Source organism: Trachemys scripta, chromosome 14 (genome assembly GCF_013100865.1).
Source record: "Trachemys scripta elegans isolate TJP31775 chromosome 14, CAS_Tse_1.0, whole genome shotgun sequence".
Lineage (NCBI taxonomy): Eukaryota > Metazoa > Chordata > Testudines > Emydidae > Trachemys > Trachemys scripta.
Window position 1 is genome coordinate 2,733,604 of NC_048311.1, and position 27,821 is coordinate 2,761,424.

At 47.4% G+C, this 27,821-nt stretch overlaps 1 protein-coding gene, 1 long non-coding RNA gene and 2 other non-coding genes across 5 annotated transcripts; all 4 read right to left on the reverse strand.

The window, feature by feature from the left end:
- Nucleotides 1-5,922: 5,922 nt before the first annotated feature.
- CCNB1IP1 (cyclin B1 interacting protein 1) lies at nucleotides 5,923-12,099 on the reverse strand. Its single transcript, XM_034790049.1, has 3 exons — nucleotides 11,139-12,099; nucleotides 8,564-8,897; nucleotides 5,923-7,341 (listed from the first exon to the last, which is right to left on the reverse strand). Exons 1-3 carry the CDS (start codon nucleotides 11,433-11,435, stop codon nucleotides 7,142-7,144), a joined length of 831 nt encoding a protein of 276 aa, XP_034645940.1. The 5' UTR covers nucleotides 11,436-12,099; the 3' UTR covers nucleotides 5,923-7,141.
- A 5,983-nt stretch (nucleotides 12,100-18,082) lies between these two features.
- LOC117887683 lies at nucleotides 18,083-26,028 on the reverse strand. 2 transcript variants are annotated; one of them, XR_004648184.1, is made up of 5 exons: nucleotides 25,941-26,028; nucleotides 23,146-23,227; nucleotides 21,546-21,689; nucleotides 19,117-19,191; nucleotides 18,083-18,286 (listed from the first exon to the last, which is right to left on the reverse strand). It is a non-coding gene; the product is annotated as an uncharacterized LOC117887683 (long non-coding RNA). The 2 variants fall into 2 exon arrangements; XR_004648185.1 differs by lacking the exon at nucleotides 25,941-26,028 and adding an exon at nucleotides 25,368-25,438.
- On the reverse strand, nucleotides 18,553-18,700 carry LOC117887833. Its single transcript, XR_004648215.1, has one exon. It is a non-coding gene; the product is annotated as a small nucleolar RNA SNORA79 (small nucleolar RNA).
- Nucleotides 19,469-19,546, reverse strand: LOC117887836. Its single transcript, XR_004648218.1, has one exon. It is a non-coding gene; the product is annotated as a small nucleolar RNA SNORD126 (small nucleolar RNA).
- Nucleotides 26,029-27,821: the final 1,793 nt, after the last annotated feature.

Sequence of the window (27,821 nt, forward strand, 5' to 3'; positions counted from 1 at the left end):
CCCCCCGCCGCCCCTTACCAGGTGCCGCCCCAAGCATGTGCTTGGGTGCCTGGTGCCTGGAGCCGGCCCTGGGCAGGCAGGCCGGCCGAGCAGCTCAGCCACACATCGGGCTGTCGTAGCCAAGGGCGGCTGAGCAGGTAGTCAGATTAAGAGCTGACTAGTGACCATCTCAATTTACTTTCCTGAGAGAAATAAATGACACATCATGGACATGGAGTAGTAGTTAAGGAGACAGACACGCAGATGGTTGCGTAGGGGAATGGACAGACATGACTCACTGACCAAGAACCGCATCGATAACAGATTTTATTCATTAGAGAAGAAAAAAAAAACCCTTTAAACATATAAAATTATAAAACAAATCAAACCTTCCAAAATAAATATGCTGCCGCTCTGTATACATGGAGAGCCGGATACCGGGCCAGATCTGTTCTGAAAGGCAACTAAGGAAGTCCGATCCCCAAACCGCACAGAGATTTGGTAGCTACAATGCATAGTTGTGGGTGAGGACAAAGTCACAAAGTTCAGTCACCAGGTTTGCCGTGATGGTATTGGGGATGCTATTCCTGATGGCTTGTAGTCCATCTTTGTGTGGAATGTTGGTGTAGAGGGATTCTACATCCATAGTGGCCAAGATGGTGTTTTCTGGAAGATCACCGATGAATTATAGTTTCCTCAGGAAATCAGTGGTGTCTTGAAGATAGCTGGGAGTGCTGGTAGCATAGGGCCTGAGGAGAGAGTCCACATAGCCAGACAATCCTGCTGTTAAGGTGCCAATGACTTTGTGACTTTGTCCTCACCCACAACTATTTCACATTTGGGGACAATATATACCTTCAAGTCAGCGGCACTGCTATGGGTACCCGCATGGTCCCACAGTATGCCAACATTTTTATGGCTGACTTAGAACAACGCTTCCTTAGCTCTCGTCCCCTACTCTGCTTGCGCTACATTGATGATATCTTCATCATCTGGACCCATGGAAAAAAAGCCCTCAATGAATTCCACCATGATTTTAACAATTTCCATCCCACCATCAACCTCAGCCTAGACCAATCCACACAAGCGGTCCATTTCCTAGACACAATTGTGCTAATAAACGATGGTCACATAAACACCACCTTATACCGGAAACCCACTGACCACTATACTTACCTACATGCCTCCAGCTTCCATCCAGGACACACCATACGATCCATTGTCTACAGCCAAGCTCTAAGATACAACCGCATTTACTCCAATCCCTCGGACAGAGATAAACACCTACAAGATCTCTATCAAGCATTCTTAAAACTACAATACCCACCTGCTGAAGTGAAAAAACAGATTGACAGAGCCAGAAGAGTACCCAGAAGCCACCTACTACAGGACAGGCCCAACAAGGAAAATAACAGAATGCCACTAGCCGCCGCCTTCAGACCCCAACTGAAACCTCTCCAGCGCATCATCAAAGATCTACAACCTATCCTGAAAGATGATCCTTCATTCTCACAGATCTTGGGAGACAGACCAGTCCTCGCTTACAGACAGCCTCCTAACCTTAAGCAAATACTCACCAGCAACTGCACACCAAACAACAAAAACACTAACCCAGGAACCTATCCTTGCAACAAAGCCCGATGCCAGCTCTGTCCACATATCTATTCAAGTGACACCATCATAGGACCTAACCACATCAGCCACACCATCAGGGGCACATTCACCTGCACATCTACCAACGTGATATATGCCATCATGTGCCAGCAATGCCCCTCTGCCATGTACATTGGCCAAACTGGGCAGTCTCTACGCAAAAGAATAAATGGACACAAATCTGACATCAGGAATCATAACATTCAAAAACCAGTGGGAGAACACTTCAACCTCTCTAATCACTCAGTGACAGACTTGAAGGTGTCAGTTTTGCAACAAAAAAACTTCAAAAACAGACTCCAAAGAGAGACTGCTGAACTCGAATTAATATGCAAATTAGACACAATTAACTTAGGTCTAAACAGAGACTGGGAATGGTTGGATCAATACACTAATTGAATTTTTTTTCCCCCATGTTAAGTTCTCCTCACACCTTCTATGGGTCATCTCGATTATCACTTCTAAGTTTTTTCTTCTGCTGCTACTGATAGCTCATCTCAATTGATTGGCCTCTTACAATTGGTATGCATACTTCCACCTTTTCATGTTCTCTGTATGTATAAATATCTTCTGTCTATGTGTTTCACTCTATGCATCTGAAGAAGTGAGCTGTAGCCCATGAAAGCTTATGCTGAAATAAATTTGTTTGTCTCTAAAGTGCCACAAGTACTCCTGTTCTTTTTGCAAATACAGACTAACACGGCTGTTACTTTCAAACCTGTTTCCAGTTACAGGCCTGTTATTTGCACAGATCTTGGGCTCGGGGCTTTAAATAGCAAAAGGAAAATGGCTAAAGCTACCCAGATGCTCAGAGTGAGTGCACAGGGAAAAGCACATGGAAAAATTGAGAGGTTAATTCACATACAGGGATTGAAAAAGCAGAAGGCAGTCTAAGGTGGGTATACAGCAAGGCTCTGTGTGTGTGTGTCTGTGTATGTAACACAAGTGTGTGTGTGTGTGCTGGGATCAGTACGTGTGTGTGCAGGAATCAGTGTGTGTGTGTGTGTGTATCGCTATGTGTGTGTGCAGAGATCAATTTGTGTTTGTCGTGTGTGTGTCTTCAGGGATCACTGTGTGTATTCATCGCTGTGTGTGTGCACAGGGATCACTGTGTGTGTTCATCGCTCTGTGTGTGTGTGTGTGTGTATGTGCAGGGATCAGTGTATGTGTGTGCACTGCTCTGTGTGTGTGAAGGCTCAGTGTGTGTGTATCACTCTGTGTGTGTGTAGGGATCAGTGTGTGTGTGTAGGGAGTAGTGTCTCTATGTGTCATTGTGTGTGTGTGTGTGTTCAGGGATCAGTGTGTGTGTGACTATGTGTGTGCACAGGGATCACTGTGTGTTCTCATTGCTTTGTGTGTGTCTGTGTACTGCTATGTGTGTGCGCAGGGATCAGTGTGTATGTGTGCATTGCTACGTGTGCAGGATCGTTGTGCAGGGATCAGTGTGCGTGTGTCGTGTGTGCAGAGACCAGTGTGTGTGTGTGCACTGCTGTGTGTGCAGGGATCAGTGTGTGTTTGTGTGTGTGTGTGTGTATGTGTGTGTCTGTGTGCAGGGATCAGAGTGTGTGTGTATGGGTGCAATGCTATGTGTGCAGGGATCAGTGTGCGTGTGTCATGTGTGTGCAGAGACCAGTGTGTGTGTGTGTATGTGCACTGCTGTGTGTGCAGGGATCAATTTGTGTTTGTGTGCAGGATCAGAGTGTGTGTGTCATTGTGTGTGTGTGCACGGATCAGTGTGTGCGCACATAGATCAGAGTGTGTGTTGTGGGTGCAGGGAACAGAGTGTGTGTATCGCTCTGGGTGTGTGTGTGTGTGTGTGTGTGTGTGCAGGGATCTCTCTGTGTGTGTAGGGATCAGTGTGTGTGTACCACTGTGTGAGTACACAGGAATCAGTGTGTGTATGCGGGCACTGCTCTGTGTGTGTTTGTGTGTGTGTAGGGTTCACAGGGGCCTGTGATGCAGCAGCCCTGTTCTGGTACTTCCAGGGTTTGCAAGGTGGTGGTTTCCTTCTCCCTCCTCAGCCATGATTGCCCAGCTCCTCCCCTTCCTCTGCCTCTGAGTTCACCGCAGGAGAGCGGAGCCCAGACCAGGCAGGGACATCTATGGGGCTGGAGGGGGAATGCTATGCACTGCACACACACAGCCCCTTCACTGCACCACCCCACACGCACTGCTCTTGCACTGCACCTCCCCCCAACAGCCCTTGCATTGCTCTTCACACACACAGCCCTGATTGCTACCCCCCCACTTCTGCATTGCAACCTCCCACACACTCCCTGCATCGCAACCCCTGCATTCCTCCCCCCCCCCCCAGCCCCTACACTGCACCACCTACCCACACAACCCTTGCATTGGTCAAGACACCTCCCACCTCCCCCCATTTACCAGCCCTCTACAACCTGGCCTGTGCTCCCTACACTGCCCACCTCTCCCACTCCTGGGATCTCTTTTAATTCCATGCTCTGCTAGGGTTGCCACCTGTTCAGGTTTTTCCAGGATCATCCCTTTGTTGAGGTAGCTGTCCTGGGAAGTCTGTCTGGGTGCTCGGTTCGTGCTGCCAGCTGTCTAGTATGATGGGCTCAGGACCATCCCGGCTGTATCTCAGAGGTGGCAGCCCTACAGACCTCCCAACACTCCTGGGTTTTGTGGGACTGTGCCGCTTTGACCCCAACCCCCCTGTCCCGGTTGAAGCAGCTGCTGTCCTGTGGGGACGGCTAAGCTCGACTCCCTGCTCCAGGCATTGTGCCCTGATTCCTGGCGCATGGGGTTGAAGCGGGGGAGTGGGGGCATGGCCAGGCCAAACACAAACGTCGCTGTGACTCCGCGCACCAGGAACCAGGGCGTAACGCCCAGAGTGGGGAGCCCAGCCCAGCCACCCCTGCAGGACAGGAGCTGCCACTGTAGGGTGAGTATGAGACAGGCTCACTCACCCCGCCCTCCCACCACCACCTACCTGGGGGCAGCACCTGTCCCTCCAGGGGCCTCCCACCCCCAGGCAGCACCTAGCCCCTGCATCCACAGGTCTCCTTTCCCCTGGGGACAGCACCCATCCCACTTTAGCCACTTGAAATATAGGGTGGTACAACCCTACCCCAGCCTCTGCTGCCCACCCCCTCCCCATGTTGTGCACACCCTGCCATCCACCTCCCCTAATTTACATCCACTCCCTTGCAACCTGGCCTGTGCTCCCCACACTGCCAACCTCCAACTCTGCTGGGATCCCTTTCTGATTCCACCCCCCTGGCCAGCACTCACCACCTCCCTGCTGCCAGGTTCCCTCCCCAATCCTCCCCCTGCAAGCCTCTCCACACTGTCCTCCTCCCGCAGTTTACCACACCTCTGCAGCCTGGCCTGTGCTCCCCACACCGCCCTCCTCCCTGCTGCTGGGATCCCTCCCCAATTCCCATTCCTTGTCTGCATGTCCCACACTGGCTGTTTCCCCTATTGCTTAGGGTTACCATACGTCCAGATTTTCCTGGACATGTCCGGCTTTTTGGTCCTCAAATCCCCGTCTGGAAGGAAATTCCAAAAAGCCGGGCATGTCCGGGAAAATAGGGAGGGGTCATGGGACTTGGATCCGGGCCGGAGCCGCTGGGGCCGGAGCCAGAGCCACTGGGGCCGGCGGTGCTCGGCCGCCGGCCGGCGCCACTCAGCCAGGGCCGGGCCGGACCTGCTCGGCCGGAACCGGGGCCCGAGCCGAGCCGGGCCAGAGCCGCTGGGACCGGGGCTGAGGGTGCTCGGCCGGCGCTGCTCGCCCAGGGCTGGGGCCGGGCCATAGCCGCTTGGCCGGAACCGGGGCCCGAGCCGGGCTGGAGCTGCTGGGACCGGGGCTGGGGGTGCTCGGCCACCGGCCGGCGCCGCGCGGCCAGGGCCAGTGCCCCGGGGCCCAAGCCGAGCCGGGCCAGAGCCGCTCGGCTGGGGGGGCCAGACTACGCTGCGCCTCCTCACGTGCCACCGCCCCAGCCCCAGCTTACCTGCTGCCTGCCTGTTTCAGGCTTCCCGCGAACATTTGATTCGTGGGAAGCAGGAGAGTGGGAGGAGCAGGGGGGCGGAGCGTTCATGGGAGGGGGCAGAGTTGGGGCGGGGACTTTGGGGAAGGGGCGGAGTTGGGGTGGGGTCAGGGCGGGTAGGGGCGGAGTTGGGGTGGGGCCGGGGCCCCGTGGAGTATTCTCTTTTTGTTTTTTTAAAATATGGTAACCCTACTATTGCTGGGATCCCTCCCCCAGTTTACCACTCCCCTCCCACCTGGCCTGTGCTCCGCACGCCACCCGCCTCCCTCACTCCTGGGATCCTTCCCTGATCTCACAGACCCACACCCAACCTGCCCTCCCTACACTGCCCACCTCCCACACTGCGGACATGCTTGATCCAACAAGGACTAGAAACCAAGATACAAAAGATCAATTTTTTTCCTTTCTTTTTTTGCTAATCTTATTTCTGAGAGGGTGAACAACCTATTTACAAAGGTCACTGTATACAGTGCACAAATCCATTGGTTGCGAGATGCCAAAACCAACCCTGCTTCTCCCATTGTGGGGCCCAAAAATTATAAATCCTTGTGAAAGTGAGGGCTAAATTAATGAGTGGGAAATGAACATGGCTGAACTTTAAGTGGGGGAAAATAACTGCAAAGGGAAGGATGAGGTGGAGTGTACCCAGGGGAACATACTGGATAACACTGAGAAATACACACACACATATGAAAACAAGCATAAATATAAAAGCGAAACTATGCATGTACACACCCATGGAGCTACGCATCCTCCCCCATTCAGAGATAAATGCACACACAGCAAGAGGCACCTACCCACATATATATCTGTATACATACACAAGAGAGAAAGACACACCAAAATACACACACAGATTTAAGCACACATATTGACTTACACACACAGATAATACATAGCTATCTAGATTTATACACCCATGTGTACAAACAAGCACACCCACGCATAGATTGACCCAAATACATACACAGAGGCAAACACATACCAGAATACACACTTGCATAGATTTGCATGCACACATAGAGACAAACACAGACACACCCACACATTATCTCACACACACACACAGACAACAACAATAAATTTATAACCTATTAAGCAGAGTACATCAGAACCAGGCCCAGATCCTCAAAGGTATTTATGTGCCTTGAGGATCTTGGTCCAAATGCGATGGGATATTACAGTCAGAGGGTGTCAATTTTACAATCTGAGGGGGACAATACAAGGGTGAGAGAGGTTTACAGTCTGAGGGACAGTCTGTTGGTGACAGGTTGTGACAATGAAATTGACAATCAGAGGTGACAGGGCATTACAGACTAGGATGAGAGGTCAAGACAATCTGCCGGTGACAATCAGAGGGTGATTACATTACAATACCTAAAAGAAATATCCCAATACTGAGGAGAAACCCAGATCCAGACAATAAGCATTTTCGCTCTTTCCCCCACTGACGGATGGGCTGAATTTCCAAGAGGCAGGTGTGGAAGGTGCATTACCGGTTACATCCTCTTCATCTTGTAGGCCCTGCTGGCTCCAGGATGTGGCTCCAGCTCGTTGCTGGGAGAGGCGAAGGTGAAGAAGCTGTTGCTGGATTCACCCGCAGGTGGGGATGTGGCAAAGAAGGGTTTGAAGTGGAAGTCTCCCTCCCCACACCTGCCCCGGACTGGTGTGGCATCCCCAGGGAACCTGGCAGCATTACCTAGGAAGGGGATGATACAGGGTCAGTGGGATGCTGGATTCTCTATCAGAATAGACATTAGTGACTATAGTAGTGTGACAATTCAGGGACTGAACATAGAATCTCCAAATCTAAGACCATGAATGACCACGGCTTGATTTAAATGCAGGAGCTAAGATTGGGTTTGTCACAGGACATGGTAGAATTTGAAGGCCTGATTTAGGCCTAAATCCATTAGCCTGGATTCGTAAACCTTTTGATGAGGAGGTACCACCCATGAAAGAGACAAATGCCAATGCTCAAGAGTCCAGCCCCCAAAATTCATGAGATTTGCTTACAAAATCATGATGTTCTTAAAATTATATAAAAGATTTCCTTCTGGTTCTGTAGCATTTATTAGCACAGTTTCCCTCTTTTCTCTGCAACCATGAGGACTACAAACTTACCCTTTTTTTAAACACACCAAATGCCCAGAGACTCACAGTAAAGTTTGTGCATTGGCGATACCACATGGCTAGCTAAGGTTGGAGAAATTACAAGGGATGTTCAAAGCTTTGGGATTCAGGGTGTGAATTAACCCATGTTCTGGAGAAATCCCCTCTGAGGGGGGAGAAAGGAGCTTAATCTCCATGGCCCATTCAGTCCGTGGCCTCTCCTCTGAGACTGCCAAGGAGGGGGGCTATTAGCGTGAGTGGGGTTTGATAGATGGACAACTGTCCAAGCTGAGAACCCATCAACTTGTCTCACACAGGAGTGTCTAATCAAATATTTCATAGCCAGGGCCGGCTCCAGGGTTTTGGCCGCCCCAAGCAGCCAAAAAAAAAAAAAAAAGCCGCGATCATGATCTGCGCCGGCAATTCGGCGGGAGGTCCTTCGCTCCGAGCGGGAGTGAGGGACCGTCCGCCGAATTGCCACCGAATAGCTAGACATGCCGCCCCTCTCCGGACTGGCCGCCCCAAGCACCTGCTTGCCAGGCTGGTGCCTGGAGCCGGCCCTGTTCATAGCACTTGGGAAGTTGCTGATATGGCAACACTTGGAGAGTGACTGGTCTGTGTGAAGCCCTCCTCCTTCAAACACACACACATATGTGCCTCCTCCTGCCCTATGGCATGGAGGGAGAGTTCAGTCTCTATAGCCCACTAAACCCTTGTCCCCTCCACTAACAGTGTCAGTGTAGTGACTCCTTATGCCAGCTTTTGCAACCTCTGTTAGTAGTGAAATGAGAACTCCCCACAGATCTTACCCAATGGGAAGCCAAAGACAGCAGGCTGAGGCATCATGGGAGGCTCGTGGGCAGCCTCCTGATTAGCCACGGCAATGTTGCGCAGACGGAGGCTGTCGTAGAGGCCCTGGAGCTTCTGGTACTGGCGGTTGCGCTCCATGAGCTTCTCAGAGAGCTCGCTGAACTTCTTCTTGTACTCCTCCAGCACCTTCTTCAGGGAGGAGACCTCGCTCTTCATGGAGGTCAGTTCCATGTCCTTACTCTGCAGCTGCTGGGTGTACACCTTCTCCATCTGCTTCAGGTGTCCCTCAGCCTTGCTGTAGGTGTATTCCTGGTACAGGCGCTCCTGGTGAACCTGCCATGTGGAGATTATGACAGGTGTGACAGGCTTCTTTGACCACTGATTGTCAAAGGAAAGTGAAGTCACTCCACTTGAGATATAGTAGCATGACTACAGTGTACCAAAGGAAGTATGGTCTGGAGTTAAGCCACTGGACTGGGACTTAAGAGGTCTGAATTCAGTTCCCACTGCTGCCACAGTGACTTTGGGTAAGTCACTTAGGTCAATATTCTCAAGAGGGACCACTAATTTAGGGTTGCCAACATGAGACATCTATGGACTGATTTTCAGATGTGCTGAGCACTCCACACTCCAACTGAAGCTGATAAGAACTGTGGGGTGCACAGTGTGATGTTATTGACATAAACTGTGACTGTATAAATCATTGTTGCAACCAGGGTCTTATGGTTGCACCAGGTCTTGTACAAGGAGGCCAAGTGGGGTGTCTATGGAAAGGTTGTAGTCTGCTGGTTATGATTATGCTGTCTGTATGTGTGTATCATTTTTGTATCCAAAGTTATGAATATTGACTATGTACTTGTTTGGTTCTAAGTAGCCTCAGTGAAGCATTTGGTCATCTTCTTGGTAAAGGACTATTCTCAGTAAGTGCCCAATCAAGAAACACTTAACTAACAATGGATTTTGTGAGATGCCAATCCACATCTGAGCTTTCCTGGGAACATTCAAACTAACATGTAAACAATGGTGTCGGCCTGCAAAAAGCTGCATCATTCATAGACATGTGACTTGCCCAGGTGACTGCAAACTCCATCTTGTTGAGGGGATTTTACACAGGAGAACAAAGGGGTTTCTACCCACAAGAGAAAGACTATATAAGGCTCTGGAACCCTCCATTTTGTCTTCAGCTGGCTCAAAAGATAGCCTCTCCACCCCAAAGAGATGCTTGAAAGAAATTGGAACAAAGGACAGTAACTACGGGGGGGGGGGGGGGGGGAGAGTGATTGCTGGACCCAGACTAGGAAGGAATCTAGTCTGTAAAAGAAGCTTATTGGAACATCTTAGGGTCAGATTTACCTGCATTTAGCTTCCTACTGTATTAGGCTTAGACTTGCATGTTTTTGTTTTATTTTGCTTAGTAATTTACTTTGTTCTGTCTGTTATTACTTGGAACCACTTAAATCCTACTTATTATACTTAATAAAATCACTTTTTGCTTATTAATTGACCTAGAGCAAGTAATTAATTCCTGGGGAAGCAAAAAGCTGTGCATATCTTCCAGCAGTGTTATAGAGGGCAAATAATTTATGAGTTTACCCTGTATAAGCTTTATACAGAATAAAACAGATTTATTTGGGGTTTGGATCCCATTGGGAACTGGGTATCTGGGTGCTAGAGAAATGAGCACTTAAGCTGTTTTCAGTTAAGTCTGCAGCTTGTGGGGGATGTGGTTCAGACCTGGGTCTGTGTTTGTAGCAGGATAGCGTGTCTGTCTCAACAAGACAGGCTACTGAAGTCCCAAGCTGGCAGGGAAAACCAGCTCAGAAGTAGTCTCAGCACATCAGGTGGCAGTCCCAAGGGGGTTTCTGTGACCCAACCCGTCACACACAGCATCTCTATAAATCAGGTCATATGGGTCTCATGTTGAGCACTCAAATGTGAGACTCCTAAAATTAGTGGACACTTAAAAATGTTGCTTTAATGTCCATACTTCAGTTCCCTACATGTAAAATGGAGATAGTAATAGAGACATACTTCTCCTTGAGGGTAATTCATGAATATTTGTGAGGTGCTTTAATACTGTTGTGATGTGAGGAAAGAAAGAATGTGTAGCAAAGATGGACAGAACCTTCCACGGTGACAGACGAGAAAGAGAGGAATGGCTAATAGAGCAATAATGTTTTACACTGACAGTTGGACAGAGAAGGAGGGAGGGAGAAGTGCAAATGCCACACTCTGGTGATTTTGAACCAGAGAGTGAGGGGCAACCTTCTCTGTGGTCCAAGGCCACACAACAAAACCAAACAATGGGATTTCTTAATCCTATTCCATTCCCTTTGGCTCCTTTCCACAGTTTTCAGGACAAAAAATATAGCACGGTGGCCCTCCCTTTGGAGTGACCTAGGTATCAGCTCTGCCCTCCATGCATGAGATATAGGTAGCCATAAAGACTGACTTTTGGATCTTTCATTCCTTTAGCAAACAAAATCTCTTCCCAATTATATTTTTAGAGACACTTTTGAAGGTGTCTACCTATCTTAGGACATCATGCTGATGCCCCACCTAAGGTGGATTTACCTGGTATGTCCAGAAGGCGAGTGCGCGGGAGCTGATGTCCAGCACAGTCTCTGGCCGAAGTCCAGCCAACACCATGGCCTTGTGTTCTTCAGAGGGACTTAGCTCAGTGCGGACAATGTCTAGCTTGCCAGAGAGGGCACTGTTGCAGGCAGGACAGACTGCTGGTGAACGGCTGAATTCCCCACTGCCGTGCTGGTCACAGAAGATGTGTGAGCAAGCCGTGACCCAGGCATAGCCTGAGAGCTTGACACGGCACTTGCGGTAATTGCACAGCAACATGTCCTCACACACAGACATTTTAATGGAGCCAACAGCAAGGGTGTTGACTCCAAAACAAATACCCCCTGGTGGAAAGGAATCTGCCACTCACCACACCAAACCTATAGAGCAAAACAAACATACGGGCTGGGATTCTCAAAGGGGCCTAAGAGAGTTAGGCGTCCAACTCCCATTGAATTATGGGATTCAGTCATCTAACTCCCTTATGCTGCTTTATAAATTCCACCCTAAAAGCCGAAGTGGAAACACTGACACTTTTATGCTGCATCAAAATAACCAGTTGTATATTTTTCTTCAGAAGCCTCTTGCGTCTCTGAAGAAAAAATGGCCCAATTTTCAAAAGTAGTGGCAACCAAAATCCCACATTTGGCCACTAAAATGGTCACAGGATACTTTAAAGGCTATTTGGGGAAACTCTAAGTGTCAATCCTCATTTTGGGGTTCTGGACAACCTATGTGTGAAATTGGCCATGTCCCTTCGGGAGATGACATTTCTTCCAGTCTAGTTAATATTTTGAAGGGGCAAGTATAATTCTTTTAATAGTGTCCAAAAGCCACATTGGGAGAGTCCTGTGCATGTCAATGGTGATAGAGTAGCACAGTTGGCAGAGATGCACAGCTTTTGGGTATGTGCTGATCCAGCTTTTTACTTCTGCCAATGCACATGGGGTCTATAGTGTGCTAATGCAGGTTTGGCCTGTATTAACACCAAGGTGTTAGAGCAGGGTGGGGCTAGGGTGACCAGATGTCCCGATTTTATAGGGACAGTCCCGATTTTTGGGTCTTTTTCTTACATAGGCTCCTATTACCCCCCACCCCCGTCCCGATTTTTCACATTTGCTGTCTGGTCACCCTAGGTGGGGCTGGGAGTTAGGACTCCTGGGTTCTGTTCCAGTTGTGGAGAGAAGTGGAGTCTAGTGGCTAGGAGTCAGGACTCCTAGTTTCTATCCCCTCTTCTGTGCAGGCAGTAGGGTCTGGGAGGCAGAACTACTGGGTTCTATTCCCAATTCTGGGAGAAGCCTGTTTTCTAGTGGTTAGAGCAGGTGGGACTGAAATTAAGGTTCCTGCAGATGCTTCCCAACTCTGCCATAGTTTCACTTTGCAGTGTTGTAGCTATGTTGGTCCCAGGATATTAGAGTGACAAGATGGGTGAGGTGATGTCTCTTTCACCAACAGAAGCTGGTTCAATAAAAGATAAGTTTTTGAGCTTGGTCCAGGTCTGGTCCAGAAGAAGAGCTCTGTGTATCTCAAAAGCTTGTCTCTTACACCAAAAGAAGTTGATGCAGTAAACGATATCACTTCACCCACCCTGACTTCATTTTGTGCTCTTGGGCTAGTCAGTTGTGTGTGCAAGTTTTGAGGGGGAACTATACGGCTATTAAGACAACTACTTCCAAAGTATCAGAGGGGTAGTCGTGTTAGTCTGAATCTGTAAAAAGCAACAGAGGGTCCTGTGGCAATCTGAAGAAGTGAGGTTCTTACCCACGAAAGCTTATGCTCCCAATACTTCTGTTAGTCTTAAAGGTGCCACAGGACCCTCTGTTGCTTTTTACTTCCAAAGTGTATTTGTAGTTTTCTGCAAGGCTTTCAGTGCAGGTTTGGGGTGCACCAATGGCAGTTTCACAGGTGCTGGTAGAGGGATTATTTCCCTCTGCCATTATAGGCTATGACATGGGCCAACACGGATTTCTGTTGTCCCACCAATACGGGTTTAGTGGATACCAATGGTGTCTGGTCACACATCAACACAGGATTCCTTGCTTTGGATGATTCATCTTTTGACATTGCAACTATGCAATGTTTTCCTGCCATTGAGCATTTGATGTTTGCCGACAGAGTACTGCCATGAGTCTATATGGTGGATTTTTATATGTCCAAATTGGCACACGCCAACAGCATTTTATCTCATGGCAATATTGGGACTTTGTGTTCGTTAATGTGAGCCTGGCTGACACCAGTGTGTTTTTTGGTCATTAAAGTGGCCTTTTTAGGGCATCCACCCACACTGGCTTGGCATGAGCCAACATTGGCACAGCATAAGCATGACATGCGCCAAAATGGGTGCCTCGCAGCTTTGATATAAGCCAATGTGGGATTAGTAGGCACCCCATTGTCGTTTTTAGGAGTATGCATGTGTGTATAGGGTGGAGAGGGGTTGCCCCATTGGCTTTGACAGAGCCACTGAGTCACAAACGGCTCCATTTTATAAAATGGCGGCTGTACCTTCGTGTCCTGCGAGGTGAATTTGACACACGTTTATATTTGGCGGGCAAGACTGACACGGGGTGTGGGGAGGAGCTAGTACCCCACAAAATAATGTGGGGGCTACTCGCTCATTGAGCCGCCTTTTTTAAACCACGCAGCGGTTAAAAAAAAATCGTTGGGGCAGAGAAAGGGCGGGAAAATTAGCAACCGCCTCTGGCGAGGAAATCCGTCTCTGCGCATGCGCCGCTGCTTCCGTGCGCTTCCCCCTCCCCTCGCCGAGGAGCAGTCCGGCGTTGCCCCCACTCCCTCCCGCTCGCACCCGCCAACGGTCGCGGCGCGCGACAGCTTCTCCCTTCAGCGTCCCAACGCGTCTCGCGCCGCCCGCACTGCTTTGGTGCCCTGTTTGATGGGAGAGCAGGGAAGGAGCGTGGAACGTACCACTGTAGAGAAAGGGGGAAAGGACTAGGAGGTGAGGTGGCGCAAAATCCATCTAGCTCTTGAGGGATAAAGACAAAAATTCGCTACAAAATATTTTGACTAGAGGCTGGTGTCCCAAAGTGCGCCAAAAAGGGTCTCAGCTTGCTGTTTACACAAAACAATCCCCTTCTGCGGAAATGGTTTGGTCCGAAAGTCCCTCCCCGGCTTCTCTGCACAGCCACTGTAGGGGAAGGGGGCCATGACATGGGGGAGTGAGCGACCGCAACACCGCCTTCCCTGCCCACAAGCCCAGACCCGTGTGCTGCTGCTGAGCTAGCGCCCAGGCCCCACGTCACCAGGGCACCCCCCCCTCCGGCTGCCCGACCCACTTCACCAGGTCACCCTCCCCCACTGCCCGACCTGCCGCTGCCAGCCCGTCACCGGTGCACCCGGGCGCCCTCTCCCTGACCTACGTTACCAGGGCACCCGCCTGCCCGACCCATTTCAACAAGGCAGCCACGCGCCCGCTCCTGATCCACGTGAAAATGACACTAACACGTCCGCTCCCTGACCTGCATCAAAATGGCATCCACAGTTTCCCCATAAAGCCATGTCAAAATGGTACCTACCCACTGCAGCATTTTTCAAAGTGGTACCCAAGGCTTCCCCCACAAAAAGCCAAGTCAAACTGGCACCCATATGCCACCTCCAACCCATCTCAAAATGATACCAATGAGATTCCAATAAGAACTATCAAATAGAGACCCAACATCCCACCTCTCAACCCCTATTAAAATGGCACCCCACAGGTTCCTCATAAAAGCCACATCAATATGGCACACTGAACCCAACTGCATCTCAAAATAGCACCCATGGTCTCCCCATAAAAAAACATGTCAAAATGGCACCCACACTGCCCTCTCAACCCACATCAAAACAGCACTTCTAGAATCCCAATAACAGGCATGTCAAAATGCATCCGAAGAAGTGAGGTTTTTACTCACGAAAGCTTATGCCCAAATAAATCTGTTAGTCTTTAAGGTGCCACCAGACTCCTTGTTGTTTTTGTAGATACAGACTAAGGCCTTGGCTACACTTACCCGGTAGTTCGACGGCTGGAAATCGAACTTCTGGGTTCGACTTATCGCGTCTAGTCTGGACGTGATAAGTCGAACCCGGAAGTGCTCGCCGTCGACTGCGGTACTCCAGCTCGCCGAGAGGAGTACCGCGGAGTCGACGGGGAAGCCTGCCTGCCGAGTGTGGACCAAGGTAAGTTCGAACTAATTCGAACTAAGGTACTTCGAACTTCAGCTACGTTATTCACGTAGCTGAAGTTGCGTACCTTAGTTCGAATTAGGGGGGTAGTGTAGACCAAGCCTAACACGGCTACCCCCTGATACATGTCAAAATGGTGCTCATCTGCATGTTAGGGGCAATACATGAGCAACCATCTCTTTATTGACTCTCTATCCTGCCTCCTACACTGATGGGAGGTGCTACTGCTGGAAGGAGCCAGCTTTGAACTTGTGATAGCTGGTGATTTAAGACTCCATTTCCCAGGATGCTAAGACATCCCTGTTTGTACTGTATCAGAGGGGTAGCTGTGTTAGTCTGAATCTGTAAAAAGCAACAGAGGGTCCTGTGGCATCTTTAAGACTAACAGAAGTATTGGGAGCATAAGCTTTCGTGGGTAAGAACCTCACTTCTTCAGATGCAAGTAATGGAAATCTCCAGAGGCAGGTAATAAATCAGTATGGAGATAAGGAGGTTAGTTCAATCAGGGAGGGTGAGGTGCTAGCTGTTGAGGTGTGAACACCAAGGGAGGAGAAACTGCTTCTGTAGTTGGATAGCCATTCACAGTCTTTAATCCTGTTCAATCCTGATCATGTCAAATTTGCAAATGAACTGGAGCTCAGCAGTTTCTCTTGGGAGTCTCACCCTCTGTATTATGCAGTCTTAAAGGTGCCACAGGACCCTCTGTTGCTGTTTGTACTGGTCTCATGCCCCCCCAGAATAACCATGCCATAAAATAACTCCACATGGATTCAATCAATCACCCACCCTGCTAACTGCAAATCTTACCAGCTAGTTGGGGGGGGGGGGGGGGGTGTCAATAGTGTTATATTTGGATTTAACTTGATGGCTTGTACATTTCATAGCTTCTGTAGGCTGAGCTTATTGCACACATCAGGGACTCCCTGCATCCCTCCATTTCCCCCTTGCCAGCAGCTCTGTGTGCGTCCTCATTCCCACTTACCCCCATGCCAAGGTCCCCAAAATTACCATGTGGGAGTGGTTCTGTATACCCCCATTCCCACATCTCTCTATAGCAGGGTTCCCCAATCTCCCCCTGCAATTGCAGGGGCTGGGTATGCCCCAATTCCCCATTCTCCGCTTCCACCTCAGGGGCTCTCTCTGCACCCTATACCCCTCTATGCCAGGAGTTGTGTGCCCCCTTCCCCCAAACTGGATTTCCCCCACTAGGTTCTGTGCAGTCCCACTTCCCCTTCCTCCCCCCCCATACCAGAGGCTGTGTGCGTGCCCCCACTTCCCCCTCTCCCTATTTTTGGTCTATGAGAAGCTATTTAGGGTGTCAAAGGTTAAATTCTGGTGGTAGGACACACAAATGAGCTAGGGGCACTGTTATGGTGGAAGGAGTTAATGGCTTCCATCAACCAGTTCTTTAGTCTATAGACAATTGCAGAGTTGCTTGAAGCAGCAGCTGTGCTAAACAACTGGCAAGGCTCCATGTGTCCATCTATCATCCCTCCTCCCATTTTCCCTTTTGGTTTTCCAGTTTTCTCAAAAGTGAACAAGTTGCTGGCCCTCAGCACCTCAAACATTCCCTGAAAAGTTGGAAATGATGCATGCAGTGTTCAAAAGTTATCACATTACATATGAACAGAAATGCTATCAAACTGAGACCTTCACCCAGTTAAAAAGCAATCACGTGAAAAGAATAAAATTGCAACTTCTCCCATAACATGGAGTACAACAAAAAAAATTTAAAAATGGAGAATTACAAATTTTTAAGATTCATGCTGGTTTAATTTTAAGTACATGATTTTGGGGAAATGCTTGTTTCTTGTGTTCAGCTGAACCCCCAAAAGCTAGTTCAAACTCTTGATGACCAAATGGCCCATGTTTTCTGGGATGGCCCTGGTTTTGAGGGTCCAGCTTGGCATCTCTGCTCATGCCACTGAAAATTTGTCCTGACTTAAGTATAACTCCCCTGGCTATCTAAACTCAAAACCACATGTTGCTGAATTTATTTCACATAGCATTGCCTCTCAGCTCCATCTCTCTCGCTGCCTCCCAGCTGTTCAGCACAACAGCTGCAAGATGTAGCAGGACTGCAGTGGTGGCCCCCAGCTCAATAGGGAAAGGATCTACATCTGTTTATCTGGGGTGAAGAGAAAACAGGATGATAGAGGATGCCAACATTCCAAGCATGAAATAAAGGTCTGAGCTGGTGTCAGAGGAGTGTGCACCTGTAGGGTCGGGGAGACATGGTTTAAATACATTTAGGTTAAGATTTTCAAATCTATGAGATTTGCCTGTTAAATTCCCATTATTTTTTTTTTAAATGGGAACTGGGTGTCCAAACCCTGAGTGCATCTGAAAAATCTCAGCCTAACCTAAATGGTGTTGGTAGTAGAAAACAGATAGTGGACATGATGGAGTCAATTCACGGAAGAGTGGAAAGTAATTTTGGATACGGGTAAATAGATCAATGTTGGTTAACCATCCTGATCCTCAATTTTGTACGAGTTTTAAAAATACCTGGACAGATATTGTATCTCAGACATGAGATCAAGCCCTAACTCATTTCACAGAAAGGGCAACTGAAAATTGCAATGGATTAAAGATGGGATTTTCAAAGAAGCCTAATGCAGCACGGCATCTAACTCCCTTAAATCTTCTGTGAAAATCCCAACTACAGCCACTACTGACCTGGGCTGAATTCAGACCAGTGCATTAGAGTTGAGAAAGCTCCATTTCCCCCTGTTCTACCACTGCCCTTTTGTACAAGAACACCCAACTTTTACACATCCATTCAATCTAGTTTTATTATTTATCCTGTTTTTAGTATAGCCTTTCCTGGACATAACTTCAGAGTCCTTGTAATGCAGATCGGAGACAGGGCAAATCTTTTAATCTTCAGGCCCCAAATTCTCTCTTACAGTTGATGCTGGTGGAGAGAAAGATACATTTTCCTTTCCTTTAAGGCTCATCTCAAATCATCCCTGTAAAGATAAAGGTTCAGAGATGTATTATGCAGCACACAGTTGCATCTTGGAAACCTAGTTGGTGCAGTGAAGCTAACTCCTCCCAGCTGAGGCCAGCATAGCTCCTAGTGCCTCAGTGCAGGCAATCTTTCAGCTCACATTGAAAAATTACTATCTGGTTACTATAGCCCACTGCCTAAAGTTTACAGAGCAGGTTGTTTTTAAACCCATTTCTGTCCCCAGCCCATTTCTGTCCCCAGAGTCCAGTCCCCTTCTGCCTCTTTGAGTGTCTGACCCCGCAAAATTCAGAAGGTGCTAACGAACGGCCAAACCCATCCAAGAGCACCCTGAGTGAAGAAAGGCCAAGCTTAATCTACGATGACACAAAATCCCACTGCCCATGGCTTGTGGCAGCAAGAGGAACGGTCATCGCGGTCACTTTCCCTTAAATGAACAGCTCTGAGAGCAAGTGGACTTCCCTAGAAAGAACACCCTGTGAATTTCCCCAAATAGCAAACCTTTATTAAGCCGTTACCCCAGTAAAGTTCTGCAGCAGGGAGTCCCTGTTCATATGTGCAGAAAGATATGGCTTTCTGAAAGCACCTGCAGCTTCAGGCACTGAAAGGCAGCCTGGCAATGTTTGAAAGATCAGTTCAGAGACTGTTTGTCACTGAATGAGGAATGCATGATGTACCCTATGCCAGACATTTGTTACCTGCTGGCAAACTAGGTCTGCCATAGTACCCTATTTTTGTCCCATACCTCCCCCGATAGTGATATTGGCTGGGGGTACCAATTTGGGACCACACTAAGAAACTGGATGGATACGAACTTCCTGCAGCACTTACATCTGTGATTCCTATACGGGATCCAGGGTGAGGAAGAAGCGAAACCAGCCAATCTTGTCTTCAGAGTTCTTGCACCTACAGAAGCAAAGAGGAATTATTTCCAGGTAATGACTTTTTTTTTTTTTTTTTTTAATTAAAAAGAGCATGCTACCAGCTACAGGGAAAACTCATTTCCGTGTATCTCTGTCCCGCCTACATTTGCACAGAAACCTGATCCATGTTTCTGAAGAGGTCCCCTGAATCTGCTACTTATCCCCTCACTGTCTGGGACTTTACATATGGTTGCCTTGGAAACCATTAGAACATCAGTTTCCCCCCCAATCAGATTACAGCTGCAGGTGTTTGTTTCATTAGTCTGCTCAGGGCATGTGTGTAATCAGGGTAGATCAGGTGAAACACGGACTGAACATGCGGTTCATCACAGCAGACCCCTCCTAGTCCTAAAAGTGGCAATGTGGTTGCCCCTCCCACACAAACCACCACCCAGGACTCTGAGACCTCAAGTGGTTGAGAATTTTAGCTGCTTCCTCACCCAACTTCCTCACATTGCAACATGGACTCCCTGGCTTCCCAACTTCCCCTGCAAGACAGATAAAATCCCTGCATGCATGAACAGGGGAGTAGCCAGTAGAAGCAGGGAGGTGATTTTACCCCTGTATATGGCACTGGTGAGTCTGATACTGGAATACCACATCCAGTTCTGGTGTCCAGATTTTAGAAAGGACATTGAAAAAATGGAGAGGGTTCAGAAATGAACCATAAAAGTGATTCAAGGGCTGGAGAAAATGCCTGATAGTGAGAGAATTAAGAAGTTCAATCTGTTTAGTTTAAATCAAGAAAAGGAAGCTTGAGAGAGGTGACCTGATTACAGTGTACAAGTACCTTCACGGGGAGAAAACACAGGGTCCTATAGGTCTCTTTAATCTAATGGAGAAAGGCAGAACAAGAACCAATGGCTGGAAGTTAAAGCCAGGCACGTTCAAATTAGAAATAACGCACATGTTTCTAACAGTGAGGGTGATTGAACAAACTCCCAAGGGATGGTGGATTCTCCATTCCTTGCTGTCTTCCAATCCAGACTGAATTCTCTGGTCGGTATTGAACTGGAGATCAGACTAGGCAATCTAATGGTTCCTTCTGGCCTTAAACGAAGATCTGGCTTTTCAATACAGCCATACGAGCAGCTGCTAAGGGCACAGCAGTTACAGACGAGGAAATGGCACAGTGAAGTTACCTGGAGACACTGAGGCGAGAGCTAGTGCAGGGAACTATTTTAAAGGCCCATGCGGGGAAAGTGGGGAGAACGGCTGAGTTTTAGAAAGGGAAAGGAGTCAGGGAGTCATAGTGGGGGTTACTAGGTGACGTTCTATGCCCCGCACAATGCAGGAAGTCAGACTAGATGGCCATAATGGTCCCTCCTGGCCTTAAACCTTGACCCCATCTACTATGGGAAATGCCCAGATTTCACTGCAGGACTGAAATGGAAGCCACACAGGGAGTTCATGCTTCTCTCCTTCTTTGATGTAGTGGGGTCTTCTCAGGGCACATGTGGCATCAGGGTGGATCAGGTGAAAGATGGTTTGAATATACAGTTCATGATGGCAGACCCCACCCACACCCTCAAACCCAGCTGGGACATCACCAATGGCAAAGACCAGAGGGGTCTCCTGGTCTGAGAAGAAACTTCTTGTAGGCTGGGTCTTCCCTCCACACCAACCCTCAAGATAGCCCCCATGCATCCAATTATGGGCTGTCTCATACAGTAGCACACTTCCCCCAATACCAAGTGTCTGTCCAAGGGGTGCTCATTGTGCCACAAGAGCGAGGATCTTATCCCCAATATTTCTGGAGTCTGAGACATAGGAACATAGGTCTTGCCATGGAAAGTGAAGGATTAAAAAGTGCCTCAAGCACAGGGACAGTTGTGTGGTTACGGTTCTGGACTGGGACATCTGGGATCAGTTCTCAGCTCTGCCACAAACTACCTGGGTGACCTCAAGCAAATCCTTTTAAATCTCAGATTTGAGTACCTAACTCCACTGGGCTCCTTTGAAAATCTCAGGCTTCAGCTCTCTGTACCTCGGTTCCCCATCTGCAATGCTGCTACTTCCTGTTTTCCATCCTTTATAACCTAAGTAGACAAAGTCAACAAAAATCTTTGGGACAGGGATGGCCCCTAATGAAGTGTCTGTACAAACCCTAGCACAGTAGGACCTCAAGGCTACAGTGTAATACAACTAATAATAAAACAGTGGATGGGCCCATCAAGTCAAGCATCCTGCCTCTAGCAACACATCCCTGGCAACTTCCTAACAGATCAGAGCAAGCCCTGAAAGCACAGGAGCTGATTATCTTCATCTCAGCTCAGGTAGGCCATCAAACCACTCAGTCCCTTTTCTTTAAGGCCCTACTCAGTTGGAGGCCCTTACCCTATTGTCCTTGGGGCTCAGGTCCAGGATGTTTCATTACAGACCATTTTCAAGATTCAGTTACAGTACTTCATTTTTCCACTTCAGCCCCGATCATTTTATGGGGGTGGGGAGTCAGTCTTCATCCTCTAGCCTCTCCACAATCTGAAACAGGCAAAGAAACATTCATAAGACTAGAGTGTGACCAACACAACCTCTTCCTCTCCCCTACTGTTGCAGCTACACCAGAGATCAGAGTTACCACTGGACTCATCTAAACAGGATCTCAAATTTTGTTAAGGCCTCAAGCAAAAGACCGAACAGCTTCAGACAAAAAGCATTAGTTTATCTGCAGTGGCAGGAGGAAGAGATGAACCAGTCCTGGACAATGAGGACTTAAAATCTGAAGGCCTCAAGACATGTGAAGCCACAAGTATCGGGGGTAGCCGTGTTAGTCTGTATCTACAAAAACAACAAGGAGTCTGGTGGCACCTTAAAGACTAACAGATTTATTTGGGCATAAGCTTTCGTGGGTAAAAACCTCACTTCTTCGCATCCGAAGAAGTGAGGTTTTTACTCACGAAAGCTTATGCCCAAATAAATCTGTTAGTCTTTAAGGTGCCACCAGACTCCTTGTTGTTTTTGTAGATACAGACTAACACGGCTACCCCCGATACTTGTGGCTTCACATGTCTTGAGGCCTTCAGATTTTAAGTCCTCATTGTCCAGGACTGGTTCATCTCTTCCTCCTGCCACTGCAGATAAACTAATGCTTTTTGTCTGAAGCTGTTCGGTCTTTTGCTTGAGGCCTTAACAAAATTTGAGATCCTGTTTAGATGAGTCCAGTGGTAACTCTGATCTCTGGTGTAGCTGCAACAGTAGGGGAGAGGAAGAGGTTGTGTTGGTCACACTCTAGTCTTATGAATGTTTCTTTGCCTGTTTCAGATTGTGGAGAGGCTAGAGGATGAAGACTGACTCCNGTAAAAACCTCACTTCTTCGGATGCGAAGAAGTGAGGTTTTTACCCACGAAAGCTTATGCCCAAATAAATCTGTTAGTCTTTAAGGTGCCACCAGACTCCTTGTTGTTTTTGTGAAGCCACAAGTCACTCCTACTACACTCCATTGTCACAGCTGAAAGTTGGATTGGTCAACACAGCTGGTAACAGATACTTCAATCAAGTCAGAGTTGAAAAACATCTGCTACATTACAAAGGCCAAAGCTGAAGGTTTGACATGCCTCAGCCTGCACTATTTGGGGGAAGGGAGATAGGTGGTCTGGCAGGCCTAAGCCTGCCCTGATCTAACAGGAATACTCTGGAGTCCTCTTTCCAGGTTGGACATTTTAGGTCTTGCTAAAGCACTTAAAGAGAGGTAGCCAAATAGATCCCAGGAGTCCTGACTCCCAGTCCCCCTTCTCTACAACTAAACTCGATTCCCCTTGCTCTAACCACTAGTCCACACTCCCCCAGAGTTGGGAATAGAACCTAGGAGTCCTGACTCCTAGCCCCCCTGTTCTAACCCATTATAGTTGCCCCTAGTTTTTGACAGTTTTGCTGTTATGTAATGTTTAACCCCCTGGACAGGGATTCTCTGTTCCTCTGTAAGAAGCCAATCTCATACCAGTTCACTGAGCCCCATATCTGGAACGTGGCATTTCTCCAAAGCAACTGTTTCCTCCCAGCTCATCAATTCCATTTTCAGTCTAAAATGAAGACATACAAACATTAGTTTAGGATACACAGACCAAAACCTGGCAACCAGACCACATCCAACCCTGCCATAGCTATGTCAGAAAATTGGTGTTTAAAGGTTACACTAGAGACAGGATTGTAAAAGCCTCCACAGCAGGATGTTCCCACCTTTAGGGGTCACCAATAATGCAGAAGCTACACCCACTAAAATTAATACGGTAATAAGGGTTTGTCTTTCTCTAGCTCCTTTCTTCCAAAAATCTCCAGAGGCTTTCAGAGAGTCTAAGGGAATTAGGCACCTTACTTATCCCCTTGGGTTCCTCTAACAATCCCAGCCCAAGTGCTTTACAAATATTAAGCCTCATCCACCCTGTGAAGTCAATATCATCTCCACTGTATAACTGAGGAAACTGAGGCACAGAGTGGCAAATCACTTGCCCAAGGTCACACAGCGAGAGGCAGAGCCATGAATAGAACCAAATGAAGGTCAATCTCAATTCACTCTTCTCTAATCAGTAAACTCCACCTCCTCCCAGCACCAGAAACAGAGCTCCCATTATCAACTATCTGAGCACCTCACAATTTCTTCCTGGTGATGTAGGGCATTGCTATTATCCACATTTTACAGATGTGGAATTGAGGCAGAGGGCCAGTTTTTTAAATGTCTGTGGGCACCTAAAGAGGCAGATTGAAATCAGTAGGGGTTAGGCACCTAGGCACTTCTGAACATCTCACTGTGCATTTATCTGTATCTTTAGATGCCCAAGTACCTATACAAATCTGGCCCAGAGAGACTAAAACTTGCACAAGGTCACTCAAGAAGTTTGTGGTAGAGCAGGAAATTAAGCCCATGTCTCTCAAGTCCCAGGCTAGCACCCTAATTGCTGGTTCATTTTTCCTCTCAGCCAAAAGGCTTTACACTTCTAATCTCAGCTCTTCCTGATTTACTTTGGGACTTTTAAAACTAGACTGAACAAAGTGATAGAAAGCGGACTGTAGGGAACAATCCTGCACTAACCTCAAGAAGACAGGCCTGTTAGGCCACACATTCTATGTAGCTCTAACCTTCTGTGTTAGAATAATCCTTAATTGAACCCATTACTGCCCTGAATCAGCCTCCAGACTTTATCCCACTGCTTCATTTGCAGATCCAACTCCCTGAGCAGGGCAGAGAACCTTTCTGTTAAAGCCCGGCTGCTTGCAGCCTATGGCCTTTGCAATCTGTATCTGAAATCCTTTGAGGCTTCATAGATACTGGGCTCTTGGGTATCTTTCTGACCTGCATAAAAATTGTTGGCTCTCTTTATCATGGTAGGTGCAAGGAGTAGGTGATACAGATCAGGTAAAAGTTGCAGTCTGGGATCACTCACAGGTTATGAAGTACCCAACCACTAGTAGCTAATAAAGGATCAAAAACAACAATATTTGATAATGTGCTCTTTTTCTAGGAACTCCCAAAGATTGAGTGTTTTATAATCATGAATGAATCAAGCCTCACATGCTTCTTATGAAGTATTATTCACATTGTACAGGTGAGGAAACTGAGATACAGAGGGGCAAGGGCAAAGTGGCTTGCTCAAGGTCACCACTGGAACAGGGTCAGAGCCAACAGTCAGGAGTCTTGACTCCCAGCCCACCCACCCCCATCATGAAACTGCATTTTTTAAAGGGGGTCTGGATGGCACGTGGGGTTTGGCAAAGGCACTATACAAGTAGATGGAAGTTTTATCACTGGAGTCAGACTGGGCTCAGGACAGCCTCTGAATTCCATCCTGTGTTTCAAAGCCAGCAGAGCTTGCTCAACTTTCTTCTCTTGTAATTAAGCTTCCATTTATTTACTTCAGTGGTGCAGCATGCAGTTCCAGCCACAAATTATAAAGCGGGGAGAATAGCCAAAGCTTTCCCCCAACACGTGGGCCACACACAGCGTGGGCAATTTCACCATTACCAGCAGCAGCATTTTTGAACACCAAGTCAAACCCACTGCCAGCTCACTCCACACCCCTGAAGAGACTGCTAGAACACACAGCAGAAGGCACTGTGTTAACCCAGCCTCCCTCCGCAGCAGGGACATTCTTTGTTCAACTTTCACCAGCTCACCCACCACGTGGTTTTTCCTCTTAAAAACAGATCTGTACATAAAACACCTACTGCTGTTTATGATGGTTTGCCTACGACAGAAGGAGTGGGTCTCAGGGCTTTGCTCTCCCAGAGCTGGGAGTAGAATCTACTGGATTAAAGGGCAAAATTAAGCGTCAGAACTCCTGTGTTAGCTTCCGAGCTCTGCAGCACACTCCCTGCGTGCCCTGAAACAAGTCACCAAATCATACAGGGGTGGGGAGAAGAGAGGAGTAGGAGAGAGATCACGAACTCATTCTACAGCATGTGTGACTTCATGCAGACCTGAAGAGGAACCTGCAGACACATAGTAATTTATTAAAACACAGGGACTGCAAAGTCAATGGGGATTTCAGGGGTGTCGCTGAAAATCGCACAGTTTTAACAGAGCACATTCCCACTAATCCCCTGCCTTTGGCCTTACGTAAAGGGCTGGCCTACGGATTCTGAATTCAACCCTAAGGCCAAATTCAATCCACGGGAAAACCTTTCTCCACCACATACAGTTTAACTACATTTATTCCAATCCTAACACATGGGTGGATGGCAAAAATTAAACTCAGAATGGCAAAGGATTCAAACCGAGCTAGAGATCTTGCCACTTACCAAGCACGCTGGTCTGGGAGTACAGGAACAGGATACGTACAGGAAGCATGGTGATGATGAAAGACAGAAAGATGAGAGGAAGTGGTAGGCGGGACAGAGAAGAGAGCAGCTTTGCAATTGGCTGAGAGCATAAACCTGTCAGTGTCTCATTTCCTTGAATCAAAAAGGCGAGATGCCGAAACATTAATCCGTTGAGGCTTCAAACCATGTGGCTACAGACCTTTACAGAGCTGAGTTTGGGAAAATTGTGTGACGGAAATCAGTGGTTTTCTGTGAAATCTCTCAAAAAGATGTTTCAGTCTGTATTAGAGAATGCAATCTTGGGCCAAAATTTGAAAAGCTAGGCTGGAGTTTTTAGAGGAACTGTCCAGAAATCCTGATGTAGGGTCTGTTCAAAAGTGCTGAATAACCCTACTCAACATTTCTGAAAGTCACTTATTTAGGAGGCTAAATCAGGGTGTAGGAATCAAAATTTAGGCTCCTGGTTTTGAAAAATTTAGCCCTGGAATTTTGGGGTCATTTTGATTCCCAAACCCTTTACAAATAGTGTAATATCAATAAAAAAATATTTCACATTTATATAGCATTTGGGATTTTCCTCATTCTGAAGTCCCAGGACTGGAAAATACAGAAGGATACTGGCAATAGAGAGCCAAATTTCAAAAGTAGCTAGGCACCTAACTCCCATAGGGTTAGGCATCTAATTTGCTTAAATGCCTTTGACAATCCTAATAATATATATCCAGATTCAGAGTCAACAAAAGCTGTGGGAGGGATCTGCAATGCAGGACGTCGATAACATTTGTGGGTAATATAAATGTGGGAAATCTTGGCAAAATCGGCAAAGGAAAATAATAAAATCCCTTGTATACAATGTTTCCTACTAGACTGCTCTCTCAATTTCACTGATGTAACCCCATTATCTTCAGTGGAGTTGCTCCAGGTTTAAACTGGTGTATTTCACAATAGAATTTTCCTTTCTGTCTGTCTGTAATACAAAGATAGGTATCATTGTTGCCATTTTATGGGTGGAGAAACAGGCACAGAAAGAGATGAAGGCCTAGATCCTCAAAGGTATCGAGGCATATAACTCTCACTGGGAATTAAGCACCTAAATATCTGTGAGATCTGGGCCCAAGTGACTTGTCTGAGTCACTGGCCAAGATGAGAATAGAACCCAGATGTCGTGATTCCTGTTCCCATTGTAACCACCCACTCACTCACCTCCTAGAGCCCGGTATATAACCCAGAGGTCCTGACTTCCATGTCCTCTTTTTCTGACCACTAAATTAGCTTTTCCTCCCAAAACTGGGAATAAAACCTTGGAGTCTGGACTTTCAACTTCCCTCACATACTTTGCAGTGAAACCAGAGGCAAAGAATTGATTTAGCTTCTCTGCAATGGCCTTATCTTCCTTGAGTGCTCCTTTAACACCTCGATCGTCCAGTGGCCCCACTGATTGTTTGGCAGGCTTCCTGCTTTGTATGTACTTAAAATTTGTTTTAAGTACATGCTTTGTACTGAGCACCTCACAATTTACTTAAAATTTGTTTTAAGTAGTACTCAAAAATGTGTTAGTTTTTGAGTCTTTGGCTAGTTTCTCTTCAATTTCTTTTTTGGATGCCTAATTAAACTTTAACACTTGACCTGCCAGAGTTTATGCTCCTTTCTATTTTCCTCAGTAGGATTTAACTTCCAGTTTTTAAAAGATGCCTTTATGCCTCTAACTGCTTCTTTTATTTTATTGTTTAGCCATGGTGGCACTTTGTTGGTCCCCTTACTGTGTTTTTTAATTTGGGATATACATTTAATTTGAGCATCTATCATGATGTTTTTAAAAAGTTCCCATGCAGCTTGCAGACATTTCATTTTTGTGACTGT